Raw genomic sequence first — 27,969 nt, 5'->3', positions numbered from 1 at the left:
GTTGCTTGTGCTGTCTTCTCCCTTAACTTCATGTTGGAGTCTAACAGTTATTTTGTCTTCCTGGACCACATACCAGGTACACGATGACAAGCCTTTGCTTCTGTTGGAAGCTGAAAAACTCATTTCTATGTGCAAGCAGCTCCAGATAACAGCTAAAACTTCTGCTCAGGGTAAAAGCGCTACATTTACAAAGGTAAAGTAAAAATTATATATATTTCTTAACACCTACTTTTTTTGAAATAAAGTACTTTGCTAATTTATGCTCCAGTTAAAATATGGAACTAGGTTGCAGTAGTACTGTAATCCTCTAGAACTCCATTTGAATAAACAGGAACTGTAATTAAGTGTACCTCAGTATGGACTTAAATTTTAATGAAGGTAATATGTATTTCTCTCACTGTAATAATTACTGTAATTATTGTTACTGATGATTAACATAAATTAAGAAATTCCAAACCCCCAACTCCACTACTGAAACACATTGGCTTCTCAGTAGGTAGTGTCTACCCTGGACTGCACAGATTTTTTTTCCAATATTCATACTTGCTATAGATTCCTACAGAGACAGCTGCCATGAAAGTTTCGTCACTGTTAACACAAGGTGTAGATCTGCAAAGATCAGAGGGGATCAGTATCCCTTAGCCAGCAGTGATCAGTGTGAGCAAGACCATTTCCATGCACCTGGATGTTTGTTCCAATTGGCTGTGGAAAGGGTGTTTCAGTTTTACAGCAGGGTGTGAAACTGGCTAAAGCATGCAAGCACTCAGAACCAAACTGAGCACCTTGGGGCTACTGCGTGGTTTGTTTTACACTCTCTGTATTAAATGGGAACTCCAGTCTGTTTATTCAGTGATATATCAGTACACAGCAATAATAGGTTCTCAAACTAATGTTCCATGGCTCAGACTTGTGACCTGTGCTGAGTGTTAAGATTTAAGATAACTTTCAGTGTAACATCAAACTAAGACTTAGATGATGCATGGCTTTCTAAATCATGCTAGCAAGACATAAAACAAAAGGAAAACCATGAAGAATTGTGATGATTCATACTTAGATTGTAAGAGCTCCTTTCCAATAGACTTCTGTTACTGTTTAATATAATATTATTAGTAGTTCATTCCCTTGGGATGTGTCTGCATCATAGCTCAAGTTGTGCTAAACAGAAGGGATGCTCGTGTTTTACATGTACTATACAGAGAAATTTTAAAAAATGTAAGCAAACCCATTTGATTAGGAGATATTTCAAAAGGACAAGTATTACTTAACCCAGCTCAAAGCAGATAACCATCTCATGCCAAAAACAACTGCCTAACTAACACAAGTGGTATTCCCTACTATTAATTGTCTTATTTAGGTTGATGCATGCATTCTGAAAACAAGGAATGTGATGACTCTGTTATGTCAGCTTCTTCCACTTTGCTGCAAATTACTGCGAAAGGTGAGTACTAGCTTAATCTGTACTATTTGAAAGTTTTGGGGTATGTTTGGTTGTGTTGTTTGTTTTTAAGAATTCTTTATTATATACATATGCAGAGTAAAGCGGGAAATGGTTGTCTTAAGCCTGCTCCACCATGGAAAGAAGACAGAATACGAACTGGTGCAAATGCATGTACTCCAGAAAGAAGAGTGGACACATTTGGCATCAAGTCTTTAGAAAATCATGTAACAAACATGACATTTTTAGAGAGCAAGTAATCATAGCACTGTGAGAAATGCAGGAACTCCCATTTGAAAATAACACTTGCTGAAGCTTCAATACTGCTTTCTTTTGTGGAAAGTCAAGCCAGGTTAATTTGATATAAAACTGTTGACCTTTGTCACATCTAATAGATGTCCCGTTACTTAGCCATTAAAACACCAGCTAGTCTAAATGCTCTGTATTTTTATAATGTGAATGCCTTTCCTATGCTCACTCTTGATACCGATTTTGTAATTAATGCTTATGAATGTCTTAATGGATGTGTCCACCCAAAGATGCTGCTAATAGACATTTTATGTAAAGACCCCTGTGCTGCATACGCTATATGTAACACTACTGTTGAAGTCTGTAAACTCAGCTCTGGCCTATTTCAGTCTATGTATTTGATAAAGCAGAATCAGGAATATAGTCTGAAAGGCTGCAGCCTGACGCACTGAAATGTTACCTGAGTTACAAGTTATATCTGCAATGAAGTAGTCCTAGGGAAAAAAAAAAAACCTTTTCAATAGCTGCATCCCTAAATTTTACTCTTGACATAATTCATCTCTACAAAAAGTGTATTTCTAAGTGATTAAGAGTCTTGACTCAAACCCTTTTTCTTTTACCCTATTTGTAGATGGCAGTTGTTGCTTTCTTTTTTATTAAAACTTACTGAGCATAATTTGAGTTGCCTGTAGAACCACTGAAGTACTATGCAGACTTGACATTATGCCATTTAAAATTGAAGACAATAGATACTGATTATTACAAAATTCTGTACAAAGGGCATTATTTGACTTCAGGATACTACAAAAGTACAACTTGGTGTGAAATATGTATTTTCAAGTTTATCTGCTCTTTGTACATAGGCTTTTGTTGCATTTTTATTTTCCATTCACTGTTGCAAACTCCATATTTTATTAGTTTAGCTAAATTACATGATAGCTAAATGCTATGATTTTTCTATATGTACTATGCTTGCATTAAGCAGAAGCAAAGCTGATTGTGCAACGTAAATAATCTCCAACATGTCATTTTGAGCTTATTTAAAAACCTGTAGTCCCAGAATTCAGAGAAAAAGACAAAATTTACATCAAGTTTTTACAGAAATTTTAATATACAAACTATTTGCACTGGTTTATTCTTTTATGAATCAAAGAGTTTAGTTCCACTTTTAAAAACTGGCACTGGGCCTTTTCAATACTATAAAACTCACAGTGTATGCAATAAAAGTCACTTATTTAGTATCAAACACAGGAAGTGTAGAATTGATTTCATGAAGCAGAGCTGCGGCGTTTCAACAAAACTTCCTCGTACTCCTTCTGTGTCAGAAGTCCCTGAGTTATGCTCTTGCTTTCTTCAAATTTGGGTAGAACCACTGCGATGTACCCCTCAGTTGATGGCTAAAAAGCGAGACTGAAGTTAGCAGTGAAATAAAAACTGAAAAATAAAGAACAAGAAAGTGTCTTACCTTTTCTTGCAGAAGAGCAGGATTACTAAGGATGTTCTCATTCACTTCAATCAGCCGCCCTCGTATGCAACTGCAAAAGTGTGCAGATTCTGTAGATGTGTGTGGTAGGTCAAGGCAAGAAAAAAATGGGAAAAACCTTACCTGTAAATGGTGTATTCCTCTCCATCTGATGAAGATATCCTGCACAGAGGGGCAAGTTCTGTTAGAAACTGAGCTCCCTGCATTTGGAAAATAAATAAACATGTCTGTAGTTTTCATTACACAGGGCTTCTAACAGTATCACCATCAGCAATGTCTAAAAGGAAGGATGTGTGCTATTTATGGACCATTCCAAGTTCCAGAGGTGTGCTTCCCTACAGAAGGGAAGATGCCAACTTAGTTATGTGCACAAATAAAAAAAAAGAAGCTTGTTACAAGCTTATAGATTTAGTCATAATTAAGTTTCTTGCAGACTAGCAAACTTGTATTTTGATAAGACTGAAGTCAGGAGTGAGAAAAGAGGAAAAGCACCACCGATTTTGGTGTAAGCAAGTTAAACTGCATCTTCAAAACCCACCACATTGAACTGGCCCATCTACTACCTAGATCTGCTTGAAAAAAAACAGTCTCCAACTCCTTTACATCTTGGAAATAAATTTTCATTTTTTAGGGATGTGTATGTCCCTCTGTACATTACCAGAAAAATTACTGGAGGCGAGTGGGTTTCAGCAACACTGGAAACCACCAGTGCTGTAGGACCACTGCAATATCCTGGCTGGGACAGGCAGCCAGGCACCTCTTGAGGAAGTCTAAATTCTTCAAGTGCAGGGGGGCTGGTTTAAAATGAAATACAAAAGTAATCTACTGGGTTTCTGTCCAAGAAAGGACAGAAATATCTGAGGCAGTGTGAGAGATTAAACAAAACTATGGAAATCCAAAAGCCATACCCTTTTTGACTTCCCAGACACCTTATTCTGAAGTCTGCTACAGTTTGCACTGATTTGGTAATTAATGTTTTTAATTGTTTTCCCACTTTGAAGAAGAGGGTGGGCTTCTGCCAAGGTGATGACACAGATTCTGCAAAAGAAAAAAGAATACAATTTTTCTACTGTAGTTGTAAGAAGCCACCCCTTTGTGCTCTAAGCAAGTCCCACGACCTTCTCTGCCTATCTCATTTGACACCTGCTGTACCAAACTGGATGAAAGTGGCATTCTGACCTAAAGCCACTCCCATAAAAAATGCCTCATTTTGAGATACCAGACTGGACTGTCAAAAGCCCTACACTTCTTACTGAAACAGAACCACTGCTTTTATATATAAGCCAGTGCTGCTCTATCTGTTGTACCCCAAGAGAGCATGGTTGGCTCATTTCAGCCAGTAGCTGAAGTAGGTACGCACGTTAAGACAAGTAGAGCATGGTGTGCTTTGGTCACAAAATGTAACACAAAGCATGTTGAGTTTCTCAACAGCTAAAGGCCCTTTGTGGTGAGCAGTTACAAATGATGAATCCTTCGATGATCTGGGCCTTAGTTAACTTGCTGCTCGCATGTCATTTTTTTCTAAAGAAGGGTTATTTCTTACCATGACACTGCACAGTTTGAGACAAACCCAGCCTGCCTGGCCTAGAATCGTGCCTAATGCACAAGCATGAACTTGCCAGTAAATGAAGAGTGGAAGATATTCTGTTTGAGAGTATAAAACCTACAGCAAGCACCAGAATCAACAGAAGAGTGACTGCAGAGATGACCAGGGCACAGAACAGATCTCTCTCCCCGTGGATGCTGTATCCCACACTCCTCCTGGGGAGTTCTGGCTTCGCGGCGCCCACAAGAGGGAGCTGGATCCTGCTGAATGCATCCAGCATGTCCTAGCAGCAAAGCCACCTCCCTTCACCCCAGCCTCCTTCTCAGGGGAAGACGACAAATTATCTTCGAGCTGATGGAGCTGAGACCTCGCAAAACAAAAGATCAGGAGACAACTTTACACTGCCTAGAAACAGCAAACTGAGCCACAGCCCCGTACATAATAATGGTAAAATACAGAACATCTGACTAAGCTGCTGTGGAATCCAAGGGTCCTGATATTTCAGAATTCAAAGTAGCAGAACAGCATTCATAGAGAATTGAACAAATAATAGGATTTAAAAGATTGTTTATATCAGACACCTGAGATAAGTAACCTTATATTTAGTATTCAGTACAAATGGAAGGGTGTCCTTCCTGATAATTGAAGGTACTCTGGTTTTCTTTTTGAAAGAATTGAGGAAGAACTGAAGGAAACAGCCACAGAGAAGCTCCAACTCCAAAGGCTGCAGCCAGGTGATGGTTCTGCCCTGTGCCAAGCATGCCCTTCCTTTTACTCTGAATTCCTAGAGCAGGCAACTCACCGGGAACACAAATGCTGCCTCACCTTCCCTCAACCCATGAGCCACTGGCCCTGCCAGGTTTTGTGTGGACAGTAGTTAGGTTCTGTTCTTCCCACTGGGACTAAACACTCCAAAAATGTTCCTGATGTCCTAACAGGCTGCAGCAGGGGGAGGTAAGCTGTGGAAGGAGACCTCACACCAGGTACAGGTTGATATACTCCGAATAACTGGATATCCAGCTACATCCAAGCAGAAGCAAGACACTTTCCTATCTTGCCTTCACCATCCATTAGTGTGCCCGTGTATACGGAAAAGCAGTGAAGTTTTATCTAGAAAAAGCTGAATGTTTGTTCAAACTGAAAGAGTTCTAAATCAAGTTAAACCGACTCCTTCAAAATGTCACTAGGCAAAGGCCTTTTGGAACGTAGCTCTCCTGCTACTGATGATCACAGAATGAACTAGGTTAGAAAAGACCTCAGAGATCCAGTCCAGCCTACGACCGAACACCACCGTGTCAACTAGAGCCCGGCTATGAGCCCCATGTCCAGGCTTTCCATAAGCACTCCTAGGGACGGGTACGGGGCCCTTCCAGCAGGAGGGGGTGCCAGGGAGCGAGGGCAGCACCACGGACACCGCTGAGCACTATGAGCGTGGGGGGCCTCAGCGGGGAAGAGGCCAAGCCTCACCGCTTCTCCTTGGAGCAGCAATTAAAGCATGGGGAGGCCGATTTCTCACTCTCCAACCTCCCACCTTCCCGGACAACGCAGGCTCGCCCGGTGCCGTGTCCCAGGCCAGCCCTGTCCGTGTCCCGGCTGCTGCAGCCGCCGCCGCTCCCTCGGGGCGCGGGCCGGGGCTGCGGCAGCGCCCTGGCCGAACGCACCCGAGGCCCCGGCGCACCCGGGGCCACTCGCCTGTTGGAGTGCTGCAGCACGCAGAAGTCCTCGCACGGCCGCCCCTTCACGTCTGCAAGAAGGGCACAAAGAGGAGTCAGGGCCCCGCCGCCCCGGCCCGGCCCGGCGCGGCGCGGCCCCGGCGGTACCTGGCTTGTACCAGCGTGTGAAGTAGCGCTCGGCGCCGCCCGGCCCCGCCGCCCCCGCAGCCATGCCCGGCCCGGCCCGGCCCCGCCGGCGCGGCGCGATGACGGCGGAGGGCGGCCCCGGCAGCGCGGGCCCGCCCGGCCCGGCCCCGCCCCGGGAAACCCTGAGGAAACCCTGAGGAAATACAGTAGTATCTTTTTTTTTTTTTTTTTTTTCCTCTCTCTCTCTCTCTCTCTTCTCCAGGCTATAACATCTTTCGCCGTATCCGCATCACTGAGAAAAACGCTCGGACGCCTGCGGTTTGGTTCAGTGGTTTATTTTCTCTAGCACACAGCAACACAGTAACAGCTACAGTGACCATATATGCACACACCAAAAACGTACTTTAAAAAAACAAAAAACAAAACAAAACAAAAAACCCCTGAAAAACAAACCAACCAAAGAAACACATTCCAATAAAACATCTTTTCTCGTGGAAAACAGAACGACCCAGTTTTCCCACAGAGATTTTAATTGCTCTGAACTGTGTCTCAGTTCAGGCAGCAGGAGAGCCTCTGTGAATTTCATTTCAGCCGTTGAATTCCGTTTCAGCCTGGGTTGTGTTTTATATAAACATAAGACCTGCATTCCCACAACACACGTGGCACCACATTTAGGCACAAAGGATGCAGAGAAACCGTACCAGCACCTGATCCCCAGTCCAGCAGGGGAGAATTTGAGAACCTCCACACCTTTGTTCCGACTGCTGCTGCCCACCTCTTCCGTAAAAATACAGGCCAAAACGATTAGAATATGTTACAGGAAGAAAAAAAAAAAAAAAAAAAAAAAAAAAAACCACAAAAAAAACACCACCAAAATTGATTCCAGCATTGTTTGCCTATTCTGTTTACCAGCATCTAGCACAGGCACCAAAGGCAACTGTAACAACATAAAAATCATGGTCTGTACCATTATTAAGCTACAGACAGATACACAAAGCAGACACTTGCATTTATTATCCAAAGTAGCCAGGCACATTAAAAACTGCTGCAGAGAATATATGCATGAAAATAAAGGGCTACTTAGAGGCTCTGCCCCACCAGTTTACCAAACCATGAGTATTTCTAACACGAGTACATTGCAACAGATGCAGGTTCTACTTTATAAGGATGACAAAGAGAAACAACAACAAAGCAAACAAACCAACTCAAAACAAACAAAAAGAACAACCAACCTTTTGTCATCCTGCTGATACAAAACTACAGCAAGTTTTAGTCTGTAGCTTTCTCAGTTATCAGTTTGGACAGCTGCCTGTCATGGACATTTCTCCATCAATGATTGAAGAGCACTGAATGGATGGAATATGCTTGTGTACAGGATAAAGAGATTTCTGTCCACATTCTCTAAAGGCCACTAATTTTTCTTCTTCTTAAATTAGCAATGTGTTTTGATATGTGGATATTTTAATTTCAGTTGAGTACATCAAAAGCCAGCCAAGAACCCACTGGAAACACTGAAATTTGTAGATTTATCTCCATCATTTAGTCATTGATCTTAAAATCTCTTGAGCAACAGTAGGCTACCTGCCCGCTTCCTGTGTCATATCCAGACAAGAGAAGCCCAGCTGAACTGGCAGCTGTTATGGCTGTAGGCTAACAGAAACCAGCAGTGAAAAATTCAAAGCAAACTGAGCTCATCCAAGTATGAAATCCCCCAGGACTACAGAGATGCCTGGTTTCCGTAGCAGCCAGGATTGCGGTGCAGAATGTGGAAGCCACATGGGGTGAAGTGCACTGCATTTATGGAGTTTCCCCACACCCATGGTGTAAACACCGTGCCCAAGCCCTAAAAAGCCTGCTAGGACACAGGGATGCATGAGGAGAGCTGAAGGAAGTACACCTTTCTCAACCCCTGGCTTCAAGGGAGGCCCAGAACAGGATTTCATCAGTGTGAGCAGCAAAGTAAACAACAATCTTGCTAACCTGAGGAAAGGCTGAAGGAGGAAGAGCTAATAGTACACTGGCTGCAAAAACTCCTGTGGTATCTATTTCTCAACTCCTAAAAACCCTTCACCTCTTAATTAATTGAAAACATCTGTTTCTGAGGTGATAGAATGGTTCCTGGCTTCCAAAAAACTGTTTTAACCTGTCATACATGGTATTTTCAAACATTTCTCTTGTTCAAGCTTTTTATTCAGCTGATGATTTGAAGCAGTAGATCAGAAATAGGTTCTAATAGTTTTATTTCTGGGATTTTTAAACCTAGCTAGTAAGATAGCATAATTCTGTTACTTATTCATCATTAAACTTTGACATGTTCATCTTCCCTGCAAATGCAGAATTTATTTTGCTATTGGTTTTTTTCAACCTTCTTCCTTCAGTGACATTCAGGGTGTTAAACACACCAACACTGCAGGCCTAAACTCCATACTTCAGTAAACACTTATTATCCTTAACACACTGCTTCTCTAGATATGGAACCAAAGAAATTTGGTTATTTTGGATTTCTCAGCTTTAGCACTTGCAAAAAATATAGCCCAGGTTTGTGTGCAATCACTCTGAACTAGAAGTAGGCAGCTCTCCCACTCAGCTCATTTTCCCAAAGTAAACCAACACTTCAGGAAGCTGTTGGAGGAAATGATTGTTTCTCTCAGCCTGTAGCACTCCTCCCCCTTGATATCAGACAGGCTTTAACACACCTTTGTCACTTCAGGCAGTGCAAGTGGGATACAGCACTGCTTTGAAAGTCTTTTTGATGGAATTCACATATCTTAAAGCTTTGGCAATTTAAGAACTGGACTTTTGCAGCTGATTTGAGAAATCAATGAAGAGCAACTCATATCAGAAGGGATGAAAGAAGTTAAACATTTGATGTAAACACTTGGAACATGGTTTTATATTCGTTTGGAGTAGAAACCAACTGGAATAAGACACAGGAATCCACAAGCTACTGAGAGAACCAGCACCACCACAAAGGATGGAATGGACTTATCTGCCTTTCTGTATAAACCAGGTGGATGCAGAAGAGATGAGTTTTTACCAACAAACACATGCTAACCATTACGTCTTGTTCTTGTTTTACTTTGCTCACTGTGCTTTGTATCCACTGATTTTAATTGTGCTAAAACAAAAACCACTGTTGTTTTACTTCTTTAAATCAACAGAACCACTGAAGTAAAAAAATACATATAATTACATACAGTGAATGAATTCAGTAAAAAAACAATCTAACCCCCCCAAACAATACAGACAATACAAATAATATAGATTTGGCCATGTTTTACTAAGTACCACTCTCCACAGTACCATAAGCAATGCTAAATCCCGAGTAAAAAAACACAATTACAAACAAACAAAAAAACCCAAACTCCCAACAAACCCCAAACTTTACAGTGTTCCTTTCTATCAGGCAAGAAGGGAGGGAATAACACAACAACAAAGCACACCAATAAAAATATCTAGTCTATATCAAATGTACCTTTCCAATAAGGAAATTCGTAGAAAAAAAACCCCTACCACCTATAATTTAACACCAAATTGTCTTCCTGACAACCAGGATTACAAGTTTATGCTGAATACAATCTTATGTTCAAATACTGAGATGAGCAGCATTATCCCAAAACCTAGGAGAATCCCAGCATTCTGTAGCAGGAAGTATCCCCAGCGGCTACATCCATGGTCACTGGCATCGTTGTGGAGCATTTCAGGTACCTAAACAAACAAGGAGGTGTTAAATGCCTTCAAAAGAAACACTCGCTTCAAATCATTAATTCTTAAGCTGTATTATTCAAAATTCAAATAGGTCTAGGCACTTACCATATCCACAAGAGCCACATACATGAACAAGCCAGCAGTAAGTGCAAATATCCACATTGAAACATTGTCTGCATAATGGCCAATAAGGATCCCAGTTGCCATACCAAGATATGCCAGCATAGCTGACAGAGCATTATAAAGCACAGCTTGCTTGACAGTCATACCAGCTTTTAGAAGGACAGCAAAGTCTCCTATAACAGGAGGAAAAAAAAAACAAGACAAGGTTTTCATTCTTGGGTAAGTACTGCAGTGTTGTCTTTCTTACAGTTCTCTTACAGGATTACTAAACTTATTTTTATGCTGTAATTTGCCTTCTTTTTTTTCCTTCATAAAATCAGAAATCACTGAGGGACAGAAACTTAAAAGGGTGCACATGAACAAAACAGCAGCAAATACCGTAAGCTTGTAACTTTAAAGTCTTTGTATTTTTGAAAGAAGCAGCTTTTTGCTGACTCACAGAACATTCTGACTTGGAAAGGATCCACAAGAATCATCAAATCTAATTCCTGGCCCTGCACAAGACAGCCCCTAGAGTCACACCATGTGCCTGAGAGCATCCTCCAAACGCTCCTTGAATGCTCAGCCTTGGTGCTGTGAGCACTTCCCTGGAGAGCCTGTCCCAGTGCCCAAACACCCTCTGAGTGATAAACCCTTTCCTGATATCCAACCTAAACCTCCCCTGACACAGCTTCAGGCCATTCCCTTGGGTCCTGTCACAGGACAGAAGAGATCAGTGCCTTCCCCTTGTCTTCCCCTCATGAGAAGCTGTAGAGTGCAGTGAGGTCTCCCTGAGTCTCCTCCAGGCTGAACAAACCAAGTGACCTCAGCCACTCCTCACACAGCTTCCCCTCAAGGCCCTTCACCATCTTCATTCCCCTCCTTTTCATGGTCTCTAATAGCTTCAGATCCTCAAGCAGTTTGAGTTTCAACCACCAGTGTAAAATGCTGCAGTACCTGATACACCTGAGTGTTCCTAAAATAAAATATTCCCACTCAATTGCAAATTCAATTTATTATTCTGTAACTGCTCTTTGTACTTTTAATCTGTTTTATAAATTTAAAATAATTTCTTCATTAATTTCTGCAAATGATCTTTAGCATCTTATTTTTACTTGAAGGAATAATAGACCACCAGCCAGAAACAGATTTTTCTGTAATTCAGAACATATTTTTTCTAAACCTGAGTAATATAAGTTTATTATTTGAAAATAAAATGGATTCTTTATAAGTTATCTCCAGTTAAAGTAAACAAAAGTGATTTTCAAAGCTGATTTGAGTAATGTGTAAGAACAGGCTTTCCTACAAGCTATTGTGATTAAGACGAACTGGTATATTTAAACCATTGCTTAGCATTAACAACAACGATACAATTTTATTTCCAGCTTCTAATTTCAACTACTCCCATTTGTTTCCATTTTTCTATGCCACTTCATGTCCTCTGGTAAAGAAAGTATTTCCTGTCAAGTTTGCTGTTCTGATTAAAGAAGTACAATTTAAATTTGGAAAGATTTTTCTTATTTCTAAAACCAACAGAACAGTTGAATCTAAAATTATCAGGTTCGTAAGATGAATTTACTTCTTATATCTGAACTGACAACATTTGGTACATGTAATTAATACAAGTTCCATGATTAGTATGAACGAGACTCAATTCCTCCCAGCCCATAAAATCAGGTATGTTTTCTCCACAATAAGGTATTTCTGTATAACATTACTGTATATACATATATCAAATTGTTTATATAGAGGGTTTAATGTTTACACATTCTAGTTTACAAGCTCCATTAAATGAAACTGAGTGTTCTCCCCTCAGAGGAATTAAACCTTAGAAAAAGTGAAAGCAAACTCTTCTTTCTTCATTCTATACACCAAGAATGACTGTGGCCATGACAGCTAAGAAATAAACACCATTTGCACATCCAAAATGATTTGACAGCTGGAAAGATCAGCTTCATCTGGAGTTCAACTAAGCACATCCATCCTGTTCTCACCAGCTGCCCTTCAAAAGGGCCAAATACTGAGCTCATATTGTAAGACACGACAATAATCTCTCATGGGACTGCACACGAATTTAAATCACTTGGGCTTGAAAGACAGACTGTTTCCAGAAAGATTTCTAAGGAGTTTCAAGTTTAATTTAGAGCTACAGCAGTTCTTTGCAAGACTTAATGAAAAAGCAGCAAATTTTATGCGGAAAGTACTTTGACTAATCGTGACCTTCTTTTTAGCAGCACAAGCACGAGAATAAAATTAAGGAGAGAAGTGAGAAAAGCAAATTCTGTCACGCATTCTCCTGCAATTCACAACTTGTGTAATATACAAGGAGAATAAAAACTGCACCTAAAGTAGACAGAAAAAGCTGTAAGTACAAGAAACAGTTTTAAATAAAGTAGCTGAAATATTTAGATTTTTAAACTGTTAATTCAATTAAGAAATGTTTAAACAGTCCTTGAGTAAATCAGAAGTATCCTTGAATAGACAACCTGACACAGATGAAGTATTCTGATCAAATTTTATTCTCCCCCATGCTCCTGTAAGTACATACACATGCAGCATATGGAAATGCTGGGGTCTTACCTAGCTCATGAGGTAATTCATGGCAAAATACAGCCACAGAAGTGCTTAAACCACTAGATAACCCTTCAGTAAAGGCAGCTCCTACGAAGAGACAAAAAAAAAGCAAACAAAACATTACTACATATTCAGGCATCAAGTGCAGAAGCACTGTTGCACATGCTTGTGTCACATGGGGACATATATTTCATTTAAATCTTTCCTGGAAGCATTTAAACTTTAAATGAACAGTTGTTTGTGACTCTTAAGTCACAATATTCTTCTTCATAATCTTGCTAATAAAGTAAACCACATTTCACTATCTTGTTTTTGAACTGAGACAAATAAATTCCAGCAACACAACCCTTACCACCCGAAAATTCTTGTTTTTTTAAAGATACAAAGGGAACAAAGCAGCTCAACTGCAGCTGAGGGTCAAACACCTTAGGATAGGAAAGTCAAGACAACAATAAGAGAGGCTATGAAATCAACAGTGACAGATCAACTTCTAAGCAGCTTGCTTTTAAGTAAATACCACAGCAGCTTGTTTTTAAGTGGAGCAAAAAAGCCCCAAACCCACAAAAGCCCCTTAAACTGGTCCAACAATCCTCATCTTTCTCACGTTCTCTGCTCCTCCTGTTGCTGGCCATTTGTCTTGTTTGGCAGCAGCTGAGGAGGACGCAGGACACTGCAGGGCTGCAGAGCTGCAGCACAGCTCACACACGCCACGTCAGGTCCCCAGCTGCATGGAGAGCTTCTCCAAGGGTGCAGAGCCACATCCAGCTTCCTCTTCAGCTTCCAGGAGCCAGCAGACAAGATGCTGCCAACAAGCAAAGAGGCACAAAGCCATGTCACAGTGGCTGGCACAGAAGGGACCAAGGAGTACTGCTCCCAGAGGAAGCAATACAATGGCAATGACTCCACTGGCGACAATTCCTTCTTTTCACTGGGGAAACTGCATGCTGACCTAACTCTTGAGGGAGACACGGCTCTCCAGGTCTTCAAGTGCAAGAAATGACTGATACTCCCCCCTGAAGTGACGACAGCAGCAGCAACATTATGTCTGGGATGAGTGCTGTAGCATCCAGGCAAGAGGACGCAGGATGTGGTGAGCAGGCACCTTGGATGGGTGGTGTCAAACGGGATCAAGAAGGTGTTCAGAAGAGGTTCTACAGAGGCAAAAGCCCAAGCCCATGAGACTAAGAGGAAGGCAAGACCAAAGTAGCACTGGAACAGGAAACATGAACTCTGAGATGAGTAACATTTGAAAAAAGTGAAGTCTGGCAAAGGAAGAACCTTCCATCCCCACTGCAGCTACTGATCTCAAGAGCATGGTCAAGAACCCGGCAGCAGTGAGAGGCTGGGTGAGTCCTGCCTTGCCCAGCAGTTCAATACATCAGATTAGATGAACAAAAAGAAAGATTTTTTTTTTTAGTGATAGGAGATTCCCTCCCATGCAGGACAAAGACAGACCTGCTGACCTGTGGTCCAGGGATGCCCAGAGCCTGCCTGAATGATGCTGTAGAGACACCACCAAAGCTTGTCTGGCCTGTCATGGATAGATACCAACTGCCTACAGGGACAGAATACAATTCACTTTGGGTTTTTTTTGGCTGCCTCCATAAAGGGATTCTTTGACCACACAGACCTCCAGTATAAAAGCATGTCTGAACTGCAGTTGCACATGTCTATTCAGTCTCTTGGTCAATCAGAATAACCTAGAAATAAGGTTACAAATCATCTAACCAAGGAAAGGTGGTGGATAAGCCTATCTATGAACACAGGACATCACCATTCACACAAAGAATCTTCAGCTCTGAAGGTAACAGTACTGGGCACACAAACCAGGACGTTCCTTAATTCTATTGGTAATGGTTTCCTACTACAGGTGACACAAAAGCCAGCCAGGATTAGCATTGTAAATTGATCTGCTGTTCAGAAACAAGGAAAAACTGACGACAAATACAGCAAAAAATGATATCGTGTGAGCATGAGGTAACTGAGTTCAAGACACAGGAGGAGGCTGGAAGAGGAAGAAGCAAAATTAGGACTCTAGGCTTTAACGAAGCAGACTTCGACTTATTTAAGGAATTGCAGTGTAGAATACCCTGGGAATCAGTCAATAGGGATAATGTGCCCAGAAGGGGTGGCCAGTTTGTAAAGCACAGAGATGAACAAACAAACAAGCCCCTTTGTATGGGAACACTTGCAGAAGATGTGCCCAGCTAAGCAGTGCGTCCTAATAAATTAAGATTCAAAAAGGAAGCACACAAGAAACAGGAACAACGACTGGCAACAAGGAAGCTAAAAGCAGTGGAACAAAAGGGAGAAAGACCAAAGCCCAGCTTGATCCAAAACTAACAAGACTCCAAGGATAACAAGAAACAGTTCTACAAGAATGTTAGCTGAGAAACAAAGTTCATGAAAAATTCGGGTCTGTTGATAGATGAGGAAGGGAAATAAGCAGCAACAAAAGGCAAAGCACCAGCACAGCCTTCATTTCAGTCTTTGTTAACAAAGCCAGACACCAGCTCCATTCCAGAAAGAAGGAGACAGCAAACCACAGAAGCAATAGTTCAGAGAAATGCAGAAAAAAAATGGAAATGTTCAGGTGCATCCCAGCGTGGGACTCACCTGAGGGTACTGACAGAGTTACTAGTGTGACTAAAAACCTGCTGTCAATCACGTGTGGAAAATCATGGCTATGGAAGGCCCCACAGGAACTCTGGGGAAAGGCTAGCATTATTCCCATCTTTAAGAAAGGCAAAGAACAAGACTCAGGAGCGGTCAGTGTCATCTCAGTTCCTGAGAAGATCACGCGCAATACCCTCTTAATATCCCTCTCCAAAAGCTGCACCCAGCTTGAGGAGATGACTGACCATACACATGAACATAACAGGACTTAAGTAGGATTTCTGATGCTGTCTCCTATAGCAATCTTATCTAGGAAAAGAAGAAATATGGGCTTGCACACTGACTGGACTGCTGGGCTAACAGGGCCTGATGGCTGGTAAGATGTAGAGCTCACCAGGACAAAAACTGCAACTCATTTTCTTCATTATCTTCACTAATGATCTAGATAAAACAGATGGCACCAACAGGAAATTTAGGGGAAAGCAGGCAGAAAGTAAGAGCTGAGGTGACACACCAAGCACAAGAGCTTTAGACAAAACCATGGCAAACTTAATTCTTACGAAGTTCTAAGAGGAAAAGTAAGAAGTAATCAAAGTACAAGCTTAAATATCAAGAATATCTCATTTTATTTTTTCACTGCTAAAAAAGAAGTCCTGAAATGTTAACAAACTGAAAATGCAATTAATATATCTGGCATTATCCCCTCTCAAGATGCTGATTTATCTCAAAATATACTTTTAAGACACGACTTCTCTCAAAAGCTAAAGAAAAAAACTTGTATGCAAGACTGGTGTAAAAATAGTATTCTGGATTTTACTTATTTAGTTGTAATTACACATAAAAGTTCAAATCACAGATGATCCTTCTGCACAAATGAGTCAGATGCAACAGTTCCACGCCTTAATAAAAAAATAAGCACTTTTAAATCTTGTTCCTACATAATTAGCACAACAGATTTGAGGAAAAAAGTAACTGATGGAACTTATGAATAACAAATCACATGAAGTGAATGAACTTAAATGAAGGGTTATGCTGGCTAAAGCTATCTTTACAGAAGTGTTCACATCTTCTTTAAAATACAGATGAACTACTACACAAGTAGCATTGGCATTTTCACACCACCATCAAATTGATGTTTTCCCATAAAACATCTTAAAAACTTTTAAACACACACAGAACTGAAAGAAACCCATATTTCCATTAGCCTGAACAAGCTACACAGCAGGACTTCTGAAAGCTATTGCTCTCACTTGTTCAATAAGCCTTTATTAACCTTTCTCATACTTTTCCCTTCATAACTATAAAGTCATAGCTCCTTCCCAAATCTCCCTAATGCCAAGAGGTAATTGATTCTGTGTCATTTGTATGCAAATCTTCCTTCTACCACATTTTTCACTACTGATCTGCTCAAAAATTTACATTTCATGCTTCAACTTTCATCAAAAATGAGATTAAATCAGAAAGTCTCTGTTCACATTACACTTTGAATTGACTGAATCTGAACAACTGCAAATATTGCTGTGAGAAAATAGTTATTATTTGGTTTCCTCTTCAAACAAGAACGAATTTTTTCCTACAATAAAATTTACAGGAAGACTGATACTGCTGAGCTGCCTCCAGTATGCTAAACAGCCTGGAAATGAATCCAATACCTGTAAAGATTAGTCTCAAATACAATAGTCAAGATCAGGAAAGATTAGCATAAGTACTGAAGATTATTGATTTGACTTCACTCTCTGTAACTTCCTTTAACCTTTTAAATTCAATATACCTGTAGTCTAGTTCTCCTTCTAGGAAAAACATGAGAGAGTTCCCAAACCTGACCTCCCAGACAGAAGTCCAAGAATCTACTGTTTTTGTGATAAAGCACTATTTTCACTGAAGCATTATCAAAAAAGACTGAGCAACTACACATATTAAGGGAAAAATAAGGGCATTAACTAAACAGGAACAAAAAGATAAATGCTTTGTTTACAAGTAAAATAATTGTTTATACCTGTTCAAATTTTTAAAAATGGACTATTATGCTTTAGGAACAAGGTTTTGGGTATAGCATATAGCATTTTGTTTCAGAAAACAAAATTTTCAGGCTAAGACAGATTGATACCAGGGCCTTATCTCCCTACCCATCAGTGCTCTAGAGCAACACTGATGTGGAACCAAGGCCCAGGCAGGCAGGCAAGCAGATATGCCAAGTATGGAATCTGATCTGGCTGCATCACAGGAGAAGATGAAAGAGAAAAAAAAGGTAAAGAAACCAATGATACCAGTGGCCTGATTCAAGCAAAAAACACACAGTCATTTTGTATGTGACAAAAAATACAAGCTTGTCCTAAAAACAAGTATAATCTTAAAAAATTGCTGAGCACTTGCAGGCACTGAAATACAAATGCAATCTTACATATTTTTTATAAACCTAGCTTTAGTTTTGAAAAATGCTAGCTTTAACTCTTCAAAAGTAGGAAATGAGGCCTAGTTTAAAGATTTTCTGAAGAAATATAGCTGTAAACACATAATTTCTGTTTCATGTATCACTTACCTCCAGGTTGTTGAGCTGGAGATTTTTCTTACTCATTAGGATGGTGCTCTCAGAAAAAAGTTTAGGCTTCAAAGATCCTCTGCTAATTAGCTACATCCTTAACAGAGGTAAGAGACAGCTAGAAGACCTCACTGCCTTCACATCCAAGTTAGCACTTACCAATTGCCAGCCCATCACTGAAATTGTGCAGTCCATCTCCCATGATCACCATCCAGGCCAGAGTTGCAATCCCCGCGTCCTTCAGCTCTTCGCGCGAGTAGCGCTGGCTGTGGCTGTGGGGATGATGGTTCTGATGGTGGTGGTGGTGCAGAATGTGATGGTAGTCGTGGTGGTGGTGACTCAGACGGTCTGTCTGTCCCAGAGTATCGTGCAAGTGAGAATGGCATTTGTTCCTACAGCCCCTGGACACATATTCATTGTCAACCTCCTCTGGATGAGAATGAGCTATCATCACTTCTTCTTCCTCTTGTACAGTTGGCTGCTGAGAAATGAAGGTTGATGGATCTTGAGAGTCTGTCCCGAGATAGCCCTCAGGCCCTGTTACAAAACCCAGAGCACAATGTTACACATTTTTAGAATCACCTAAGCAGCAAAGATACAATAAACGATGTGAAATACAATGAACGATGGGTTTGACTATGTGAAGCAGTAAAGAAGTTTGGAGGTTGAGACTGATAATCCAATTTTCTGAACCTGAAGATTTTTTGAAACATTTCCACAGCTTATTCAGACTTCTCAGATAATTCCCGATACCTCAAAATAAGGAAAACTTTTAGTTTCTGTCCCCTACTGCTGAAGCAGCCCTTACATTCTGGCCACAAATGCTTCCTAAAAGGCAAAAAATCTTTTCCTCTAAGACTCATTGCAATTTAAACACAACAGCAAAAGGCTCCAAGGCCCAGTTTCAGAGCATGAAGACTGTTAGCTCAATTGCTTCAGAAAAACCAAGTATCTGAGAAACATGTGCCATTTAGTTATCTCTGAATTAGTATCTCTTGGCTGAAGAAAAAGGATACAGAAGATTATGTTATAGATAATTTTGGAAACTCCTATATTTCAAAATAAATACTGACACTTGTATTTACCACCTGGAAAATAAACACTAAAAAACAAAGTCATCAATACAGACCATGAAATACCCTCATATAAACATTGCTGACACACCACAGTTGGTTCTAACTAATTTCTGAAACTTGATAAACTCTTCCTCTGCAATTAAATTAATAAATACATATTTTTTTAACATTACAGACAAGTATTCCATTAGTTATAAAATTACTCTGAAAAACTGAACATCTCTTTTAGCAACAAGAGCTAACAAGTAACTAGTCTGGTGTGTTTTGGCTTAAAGCATGATCTTGGGGATACATGGCCATTTGCACTCTGAATGTTGAACTTCAAGTATTGTCTAGAATTTTGTAATATTACCCTTATAAATACATATTCAAACTAACAAATCCCAGAAATCTAAATACTGAGTCATGCTATAACATCTAACAGTCTAAAGAGAAGTGCAGAAGTCAGTAGGTACAGCTATATTGCAACTTTCACAGAATGACTTCAACTTCTGCTGCTAAATCCAGAATTAAAAGGTTTAAAGTTCCAAAACTGTGAATTCAATTCTTCTAACCCACTGGTCCTTTCCAAAGGAAAGCAGCAAATAGACCTAGTGCTCTACATATCAGCAGACAGACAGGTTTTGTTTTGAAAATAATTCAAATAGGCAGGGACCCAACCTACAGTAAGGAGGAGATCTACGAGCTGCCATCAGTCAGGTGCTTTTTAAACAGTGCTGCCACCAAGTAACAACGGTGTGATATCAACGACACTTACGATCATCCGCATCCAGCTTCTCTTCATTTGCTGAAAACTTCTTACTTTCTCCATCATCTTCAATTTTTTTCTTATTCCAAAAGAAAATACTGCAGTTATGACTATTTTACTTATTTTTCAGGATATACATGAGCAACATTATATTCACAACATTTATGCAGCCTGCACAGAAAGAGGAGAACACGGAAGCCGTATAAAGAGTGTAGAAGAGGAATACTAGAAACTAAAGTAAGATGACAAAGGTTCCTCAGGCTCCATGGGAGGGGAGAAAATACAAAACAAAATGAAGACCACAAACAAACAAACCAACCCACACACATAAATGCCCTACATTTTTCACAAGAAATAAGCAGAAGGTTTTCATCTGAGAAGCAAAACACATCAAATGGTGAGTAATTTATTCTACTACTCTTTTCTATCATGTCAATATAATGCTTTTTAATAATGGAAAGAAGGAAAACCAAGTAAAATCTCTCCTCCTTGCCCACTAAAGGCTGTATCACAACAATTTATGATCAGTGACTCAATATCTAGGAGGGCATAATTAATCTAACAGGAAATCCATTCCTTGTGGCAGGGAGGAGACAAAATTCTTGCTTTGCTTGAAACTCTTCATGTTCTTTCCTGTCAAACAAATTTAACCAGAGACAGGGAAATCTCACAGTTAGTTTAGCTTCAGTGTAAACCACACCAACACAACCTCCCATGATCAAAGAGTTTACATGGAATCTGCCCTGCAACTACTGCCTTAATGACCAATTTAATGAGAAAACTAAACAGAGATTACCAGTCTTTGAGGTAGCCTAGCAATTAGCTATTTTTAAACTAAGTAATTAGTATTTACTAACTTTCTTCAAGCAAGGCTTAGAATTGGCTGGAACCAGATGACCTTTAAGATACCTTCCAACTCAAACCACTCTATGATTCTATTGTATCACCAACTTCTGCTTAATCTTTCTTACTGAGTCAACTTTGATATAATTCTTCATTCCTGGCTACACTGGTCTTTAAAGAACTGTTACCAGTTTTCTGTTGGCAAGTTACCAACACTAATGACCTGCCAAAAAAAAAAAAAAACCATAAAAATCAGCATAACAACCTGAGAGCTGCATTTTTGGGGGGGAGAAGGGAAAGCTTCCAGGGGCTTGACAGACTGTATTTCCTCATGGCATGCTATTCCAAAAAGTCATTTTCGACAGCATACTTGGATGCTTATTTATGTAAGCACTTACTGCCACCCTTACCTGTCTGTGCAAGTGCCCTCCTCAACTGTACAGTGCAAACTTATTGCATCCAGGAGTGGAATTAAAATAATAATAAAACCAGTTCAGATAGTTATAAATGTCTCAACACGTCAGAAGGAAGTCAGTAATGAAGTGAGTTCTTAAATCACTCTGCTAAAACTAAAGATGCAACTGGACATTTGCTTATTAAACAATTCACTGCAATATCAAAGCCTGTACTATATTGTCTGGTTATGGAAATAGGGAAAAGCCCTTAATAAAAGGATCACCCAAAATGGTTATCACATACTTTAGAAGTGTATGTGTCCCTAATAAAAATAAAATTCTAACACTAATCCAGTCAGCCATTGCTATTAAATCGAAATATATGATATTCATAGAAGGTTTTTCTAATAAATGTTTTCAGAAATGAGCATGCAATACAATAGAGCTTCAAAGTAATAGTCTCCCTACCTTTTTCTTCTTGTCTTTAAATTGCTTTATTAAAGTGATCAAATGCTCCACTAGAAACATGAAGTACAAGCCTCCAAGTGCTGTAAGCCCTTTCCATGTAGAATCCAGGTAAGCACTCTCCTCTGTACTTTGAAAAACAAGATGTTTGTACATGGAGCCTTTTTGATCAAGCAGAGGCTTTTCGTGGTGATGGTGATGGTTTCCATGAGACTAAGGGGAGAACAAAAAGGGGAAAGTCATTATATTCCAAAGAACTGTAATGTAAGAAACATAAAAAGTATTCTTCACATCATTTTCCTCATGTCTGGAGTTCAGACTTGACAATTTTCTCTGGGCAAATGCTCTGCTTACAGACTCAAACGATTACAAAGGAATCTGTTGATTGGAAATTTGTTGATAGGAAGAAACATTGCAAGGACTGAGAACAGGCCTGGCACTGGCACACACACACTGAAACTGCATGGACACTGCTTAATCCGAGGTGTACACAAAAACTCCTGACACCATCAAGGAAACCACATTTAAAGTAGTGTCACAGCCTGCACACCAGTTAGCTTCCCGTCTAAGAAAACTCAGAGATGTCAAACAACTTTTTCTACAAGGAAGTTGGCTGTAATTTCCTTCTTTAAAAGAAAGTCTGACACTTCTCCTCTCTTTACTGGATACTGGTTTGTTCAGAAATAAAAAATCTTTTTGCACATCTCATTTACACGTGTTTTGACTTACATTATCTCCCACAGCAAATGCAAAATTAACTGAAAGGGAAAAGATCTACCTGGTGGATTACAGGCAGGACTGGGAAACCACAGAATCTGCAGTCACTATTATCCATTTTATTTGTAAGCTGGAACAAGTTACTTTGGGGAGGGGAGTGAGGGGAGAATGTCTGTTTAAGGACTTCAAGAAAGGCAGAAATTTAGCAGTCATGTCCCCATTTCATTGTCCCTATTACACAACAGCAATTCCAAAATCTATCAAGTAGTATTTTCCCCAGGACTTCAGAAATTATCGATTCTGGTAACAACAACAACAACAAAAATATCAAAATGGGTAAGCCATCAACATAAGTGGCTAGTAACAAAAAATAGTTGATTATTCATTTCACATTTAAAGTGTTCAGTGAGCAATTTCCACTGTCTCTAAAGTCCATTAAACTGAGGGGGAAAAAAAGGGGGCAGCACTGCAATAAACCACTAAGAAAATTTATGCAAAATTCCTGTGTTCAAGGAACAATAAAGGGACACGGCAGCACGGGCAAAGAACAAGAAATAGAGAGTGGGATCATGCTATGAAGCTTTTGAACTTTTATTTGAAGACTGTGAAATGAATAATACAGATGTTCCAAATGGAAAACCTTTCCATCAAACAACCTGCATAACAGGGTTGAGAAATGACTCATCAAATGGGTATGAACTAATACCATTAGTTCATAGGGCACTAATACATACAGCTGTCAAGTTCTCTGCTTTGAGATAATGAATGAAACAGTAATTAATACTTACATGGGGAAGGAGGTGTAAGAAGGCATCTCCACTCAAGGTCCCCACAGCCAATGCCACAAGAAAACTCAGAAGAAATTTGAAAAATACTCGATTCATCAGTGGTACCAATATAACACCCAGCAAGGAAAGAAAGCTGATGACAGAGATGGATATAAAGCCACCAATCCAAGCTGGCAAAAGAAAATAAAATAGTAACAATAGTAAGTAACAGCTTACTTATACATGATTTTGTTTGCTTAACATTTCTGTTATCAAACACACCCAGCCATTAAATTGATCAGATGTTTACAAAAGGTATGCCAGAAAGATTTCTCTCTATAATCTTGGTGAAGTGCCAAAAGAAAATGACACTTCTTACAACTATGAAATAGGTTTCTTGGATTTATAACTAACATAAACATTTTTCTATTAAGCTTTGATGTTACAAAGAAAAAAAAATACACCAGCCTACCTATTTGCAGAGAGTAACTTTTTGGAGGAGTTTCAGCTTTTTCACTAGCAGCATGGACTATGCAGTATTTGCCATCAATCTGATTAATAAGAGCTGGGCAGAGATAACTGAATTCTGTAGCAGTCAGCAATACTTGAGTGCCTATTCCATGCGACTGCATCAGTTTGGATGCATTGGAGCACTGTGGAAAGAGACATGTTAAAGATTGACCAGAACCAAAATAATACAATACATCTTAAAAGGACTGCACATCCCATCTTAACTGAAATGCAGTGGCACCACATGAAAGCAGCTATATCAACACAGCTCAGAAACTGGTAACTGGTTACACTCCAATCCTGCTCCAGAAAGCTGGTTTGGGAGTCTGGGTAGATGACACGTAATTATTACTCATTCTCAGCCCAAATGGGTCAGATGCTTTGATGTACAAATAGAAAAAGCCTAATATTTTCAGTCAGTTTTAAAGGCCACGTAAGGAAGCATGAACAAGGTCAAATCCCTTTGTGCAGCAGTGACTGCTGTGGAATGTCTTGTACAGAGCATGTTGTACATACACTCCCTCGAGTAAACAGCTCCCCACTGCACAACTTACACAGTCTCAGTGGGTTCAAAGAACAGCAGGACTTCTGCTTTGACAGTGCAGAACACAGCAACTACTTGTGAATTCAGTACCCCCATCACGTGCCACACAGCTGAAATTGTTAACTCGGAATTACCTGGCATGGATGCAAACATTAAGATCCTGCTTGCTTCTTAAAGCCTTTAATGCAAAGGATCTGACTGTTTAAGAAAAATGTCCACAACACAACTATACTCTACCAGTGCTAATTTCATACTATCTTAAAGTAAACGTGACATTTTGCCACAATCTTTTTTAGTGTTGCTTTTACAGACAGTTGTTAGGTGGGGAGGGGAAGGTGTTAAGAGGAGGACGGTTCTACCCCACCACAGTGTGAGACAGCTTTGATAAGAATCACAGTACCTTAACTGGATTTTTTTACTTTCACTCCATTAATAGGAAAACAAGAGAGATTCCTGATTTAAGGCAGAACTGCACATTTAAACCTGTAGATGTTTTTCATGTTTAGAAACAGTTTAATATTCAGTAACAGTTAAATATATAAATCATAAATGCATCAGTGCCATGGTTTAGTTGAGGTGTTAAGGCATGGGTTGGACTCGATGATCCTGAAGGTCTCCCAACCTAGTCATTCTGTGATTCTGTGATTAAAACAAGTGTATGTTTATACTTAATTTTCCCCTGAGCTTGTGAACATAACACCATATTCCCTCAAAATATTAAGTTCCAAGGCAAGTTGTTTGCAAATGTTTGGCTATGGTTATTGTTACACCACAAAACCTGCACCCAGGTAAACATTAAGCACCTGAAAAATAAGCCATGGCAACATTCCTGGTGGATCTGGACTCCTGAGAATCCAACAGAACCCGCCTCACCTCTTGAGTGTTTTGTTTCTTCAGTTTAGAATAGAGGTAGCTCCCTCTCTCCAGCTCCTTGGGTGCAGCGCGAGATTCGTTTGCCTTTGTGGCGCCAGGCCAGGTGGCGTTGCGGCCCCCGGTGGCATTCCCAGCCCCAGGGCCGGCCGCTCCCACACGAAGCACGGTCTTGCCGTCTCCGGGCGGCAGGCTCTGCAGCTCGGCGCGGCCGCCGGCGATGACGGACGCCGTGATCTCGTGGACCGCGTTCTTGCTGCGCACAAAGTTCTGCTGCCGCTCCGCACCCTCGCCTTTATGAGGCTCCTTCGCGTGGCTGCTCCTGCGGTCTTTGCTAGCATCGGATTCGTGGCTTGGACAAGCGGTCTTCTCAGAGCTTTTACCCGATGAAACATGATTGTGATGAGAGTGATGATCGTGGTCATGGTCGTGATGGTCATGATTGCGGTCATGATCATGATCGTGATCATGGTGGTCATGATTGTGGTCATGATCATGATCGTGGCTCATTTTAATCCTTTTCATCTTATCTATGCCTATGTTCTGCAGCAGTTTTCTAAACCCGTCAATTGACAGAGAGTTGTTTTCGCCATAACGATTAAAAAGTTCTTGAAGGTGCAACTTCTGTATTAGTCCTGCTAAGTCAGTATTAACACCCGTTGTCTTTTCTGGAAACGCTCTCTCCGACGTATGCACAACAGTAGCTGTCTCCACTCCCCGGTGATAACTTTCACACAGCAGGGTGGAAAATGATACAAGGAAAATAACTGATACCGTACTCTCCATTGCTGTTCCTTTTCAGTGGTGAAAACAACCTGGAAAAAGAGGAAAATTTAAATAGTTTGCATAAAACTGATCACATTGTCCTCTGTAACACACAATCATAATTTGCTTAAACAAAACAAAACAAACAAAACAAACAAACAAACAAAAAAAAAACCCCACAACAAACAAAACCAAACCCTGCTCAAAGTATCAATGCAGAAAGAGACATTTAAAATTTCTTGCACATTCAGCACTTCTCCCAGATGTGTTGCCTCAGGCAACAGAACAACCTGAATACCACAGTGAGGTCACTGGCCATGAACACCTCCCCAGGTGCCAGTCTGGCTTTGTTCAGCCCTGCCTGAGTCACTGCTAATACGGGCTACACAGTGAGAGCCCTCAAGGGTGCACCAACTAAGTTCTAGGTTAGGGTTTTGTCGTGCTTAAAATAAGCCCTGTAATTTCTCTCTTAGCAATGAATAAGCTGTATATATTACACGTTCATGCTTAAAAATCGAAACTCCCAACCCCTCACCACCAGACTTTGCAGAGATTTGGGCAAACCAGCTGGGCAAGTATTTCCAGCACTCCACAAAAATTTGGTTTTTCATGCTGTCACGTTATATCTTTTTTTTAACATTAGTGTCGCACGGCTCCTTTTACTAGGCGGGCAGGCCATTGCTGTGGACCAGATGCTCACAAGTGTGAGCGTTGGTGTGTTTCATCCCATAAATACTCCAGCAGGGCAGCGAATTAACTGCTATGGAGACTGCGTGCAGGGCTGTGCTGCCTCAGCCCTTTCCAGGGAGACAGGGAGAACCTCCATCTCCAAAAATATTAGTCAGCCTGGAAAACTCCACACCGCCTCTGCAAAGAGAGGCTGCGAGGGGGGCCTCGGCGTTGTCCGTAAGTATTTGAAGGAGGAGTGCCAAGAGGATGGATCCAGGCTCTTCTCGGTGGTGCCCAGCAATGGGACAAGAGGCAACGGGCAGAAACGGATGCACAGGGAATGGCCCCGGAATACGAGAAGAACTTTACTGTGCGGGTGACCGGGCACTGGAACAGACTGTGCAGAGGGGTGTGGAGCCTCCCTCGCCGGAGAGACTCACGAACCGTCCGGACGCAATCCTGCGCCACGTGCTGTGGGATGACCGCGCTGGAGCGGGGCGGCGGGACCGGACGCCCCATCCGTGATCCCTCCCAGCCTGTCCCTCTCTGTCCCTCCGTGACCCGCGGGAGCCGCTCAGCGCCCACGGCCCCCGCTGCGACCCCGCACCGCCAGAGGCGGCCCCGGCCGCCCGCGCTGCCCTGAGCGCGGCTGCTGCGGCGGGGCCCGGGCAGGGCACACGCCGCACCACGAGTGGAACGAGGGGGAGGAGGGGGAGGAAAAGGAGCCCGAGGTTACCTCTCCCGCTGCCGGGCCGGGCTGAGCCGCACCGCCGCCGCCCGCCCGCGCCGGCCGCGCCCCTTCGCTTCCCTTTCCTTTTCCGGGTACGGCGGCCGCGCCGCCCCGGCCCTGCGGGCGGGGCCGCCTCACGTGCGGGCCCAGCGCCGCCGCTCGACGGCGCCGCAGCCGCCGCGGGGCCTGCCAGGGCCGCCCCACGGCTGCGGCCCGCCGGCAGGGCCGCGGCACGGCCCGCAGCGCGGAGGGGCCCGGCAGGAAGGCTGGACCCCTGCCCCAGAAAACACTGAAGTCTGGATTTAGTGTTTCGGGGAGGTGTGAATAATCCCCAGAGAGTTAAAAGGGTGAGGGTCGGAGAGGTCTTTTCCTCCCAGCAAACACGAGTCATTCGGGGCTGGCAGCGGGGTTTGGATGATGGAGCTGGGTGTGGTGGCGTTCCTTGGAGGCTTGGAAAGGGTTTGGTACAAGGACTCCCGGTCCCGAAAGGAGAACGTATGCGGGCAGGCAGGGCCGGCTGTGAGCGAAGGTGCGGGGGAATGGCCCGGGGTGTCCGAGGCGTGCCGGGGTTCCACGGCATCCACGAGGCCCTGGCGGGGAGCGCTGCTCGGTCAGGCCTGTCATTATAATTAATGATCTGCAGAAGAATCACTCTGCGCACGAGTGGACAAAGAGAGTGAGAAAGGACTGAGATCACCATGGAGAAGGGCTTGAAACTTGCTAAAAACATGTTGCTTTCTTCTGAAAAAAAATTACTGTGTTTTTCAAATGTTGCTTTGCTGTACCACTCTAACTAATCATGAGCCCTTCACCGCTCGG

The 27,969-nt window shown here is 41.7% G+C and overlaps 3 protein-coding genes across 3 annotated transcripts in view; 1 reads left to right on the top strand and 2 right to left on the bottom strand.

Annotated features, from left to right (window-relative positions):
* CTNNAL1 (catenin alpha like 1) overlaps positions 1 to 2,240 on the top strand; it is a 68,617-nt gene extending 66,377 nt beyond the window's left edge. The window contains exons 17-19 of the mRNA XM_063398295.1: positions 77 to 193; positions 1,355 to 1,438; positions 1,534 to 2,240. Coding sequence (XP_063254365.1) covers positions 77 to 193; positions 1,355 to 1,438; positions 1,534 to 1,695 — 363 coding nt within the window. The 3' untranslated portion in view covers positions 1,696 to 2,240. The remainder of the gene's footprint in view (positions 1 to 76; positions 194 to 1,354; positions 1,439 to 1,533) is intronic.
* A 536-nt stretch (positions 2,241 to 2,776) lies between these two features.
* ABITRAM (actin binding transcription modulator) lies at positions 2,777 to 6,669 on the bottom strand. The gene is made up of 6 exons (XM_063398321.1): positions 6,534 to 6,669; positions 6,406 to 6,457; positions 4,076 to 4,205; positions 3,291 to 3,367; positions 3,150 to 3,219; positions 2,777 to 3,081 (listed from the first exon to the last, which is right to left on the bottom strand). The coding sequence occupies exons 1-6, from the start codon at positions 6,595 to 6,597 to the stop codon at positions 2,953 to 2,955; spliced, it is 522 nt and encodes a 173-aa protein (XP_063254391.1). The 5' UTR covers positions 6,598 to 6,669; the 3' UTR covers positions 2,777 to 2,952.
* Positions 6,670 to 6,831: 162 nt separating this feature from the next.
* On the bottom strand, positions 6,832 to 27,256 carry SLC39A6 (solute carrier family 39 member 6). Its single transcript, XM_063398306.1, has 10 exons — positions 27,157 to 27,256; positions 24,990 to 25,801; positions 23,535 to 23,715; positions 23,084 to 23,253; positions 21,582 to 21,791; positions 19,885 to 19,954; positions 18,211 to 18,588; positions 12,903 to 12,983; positions 10,326 to 10,516; positions 6,832 to 10,220 (listed from the first exon to the last, which is right to left on the bottom strand). The coding sequence occupies exons 2-10, from the start codon at positions 25,770 to 25,772 to the stop codon at positions 10,068 to 10,070; spliced, it is 2,217 nt and encodes a 738-aa protein (XP_063254376.1). The 5' UTR covers positions 25,773 to 25,801; positions 27,157 to 27,256; the 3' UTR covers positions 6,832 to 10,067.
* Positions 27,257 to 27,969: the final 713 nt, after the last annotated feature.

Source organism: Prinia subflava, chromosome 1 (genome assembly GCF_021018805.1).
Source record: "Prinia subflava isolate CZ2003 ecotype Zambia chromosome 1, Cam_Psub_1.2, whole genome shotgun sequence".
Classification (NCBI taxonomy): Eukaryota; Metazoa; Chordata; class Aves; order Passeriformes; family Cisticolidae; genus Prinia; species Prinia subflava.
The sequence above is the reverse complement of the archived record's forward strand: the minus strand, read 5'-3'. Positions and strand labels throughout refer to the sequence as shown.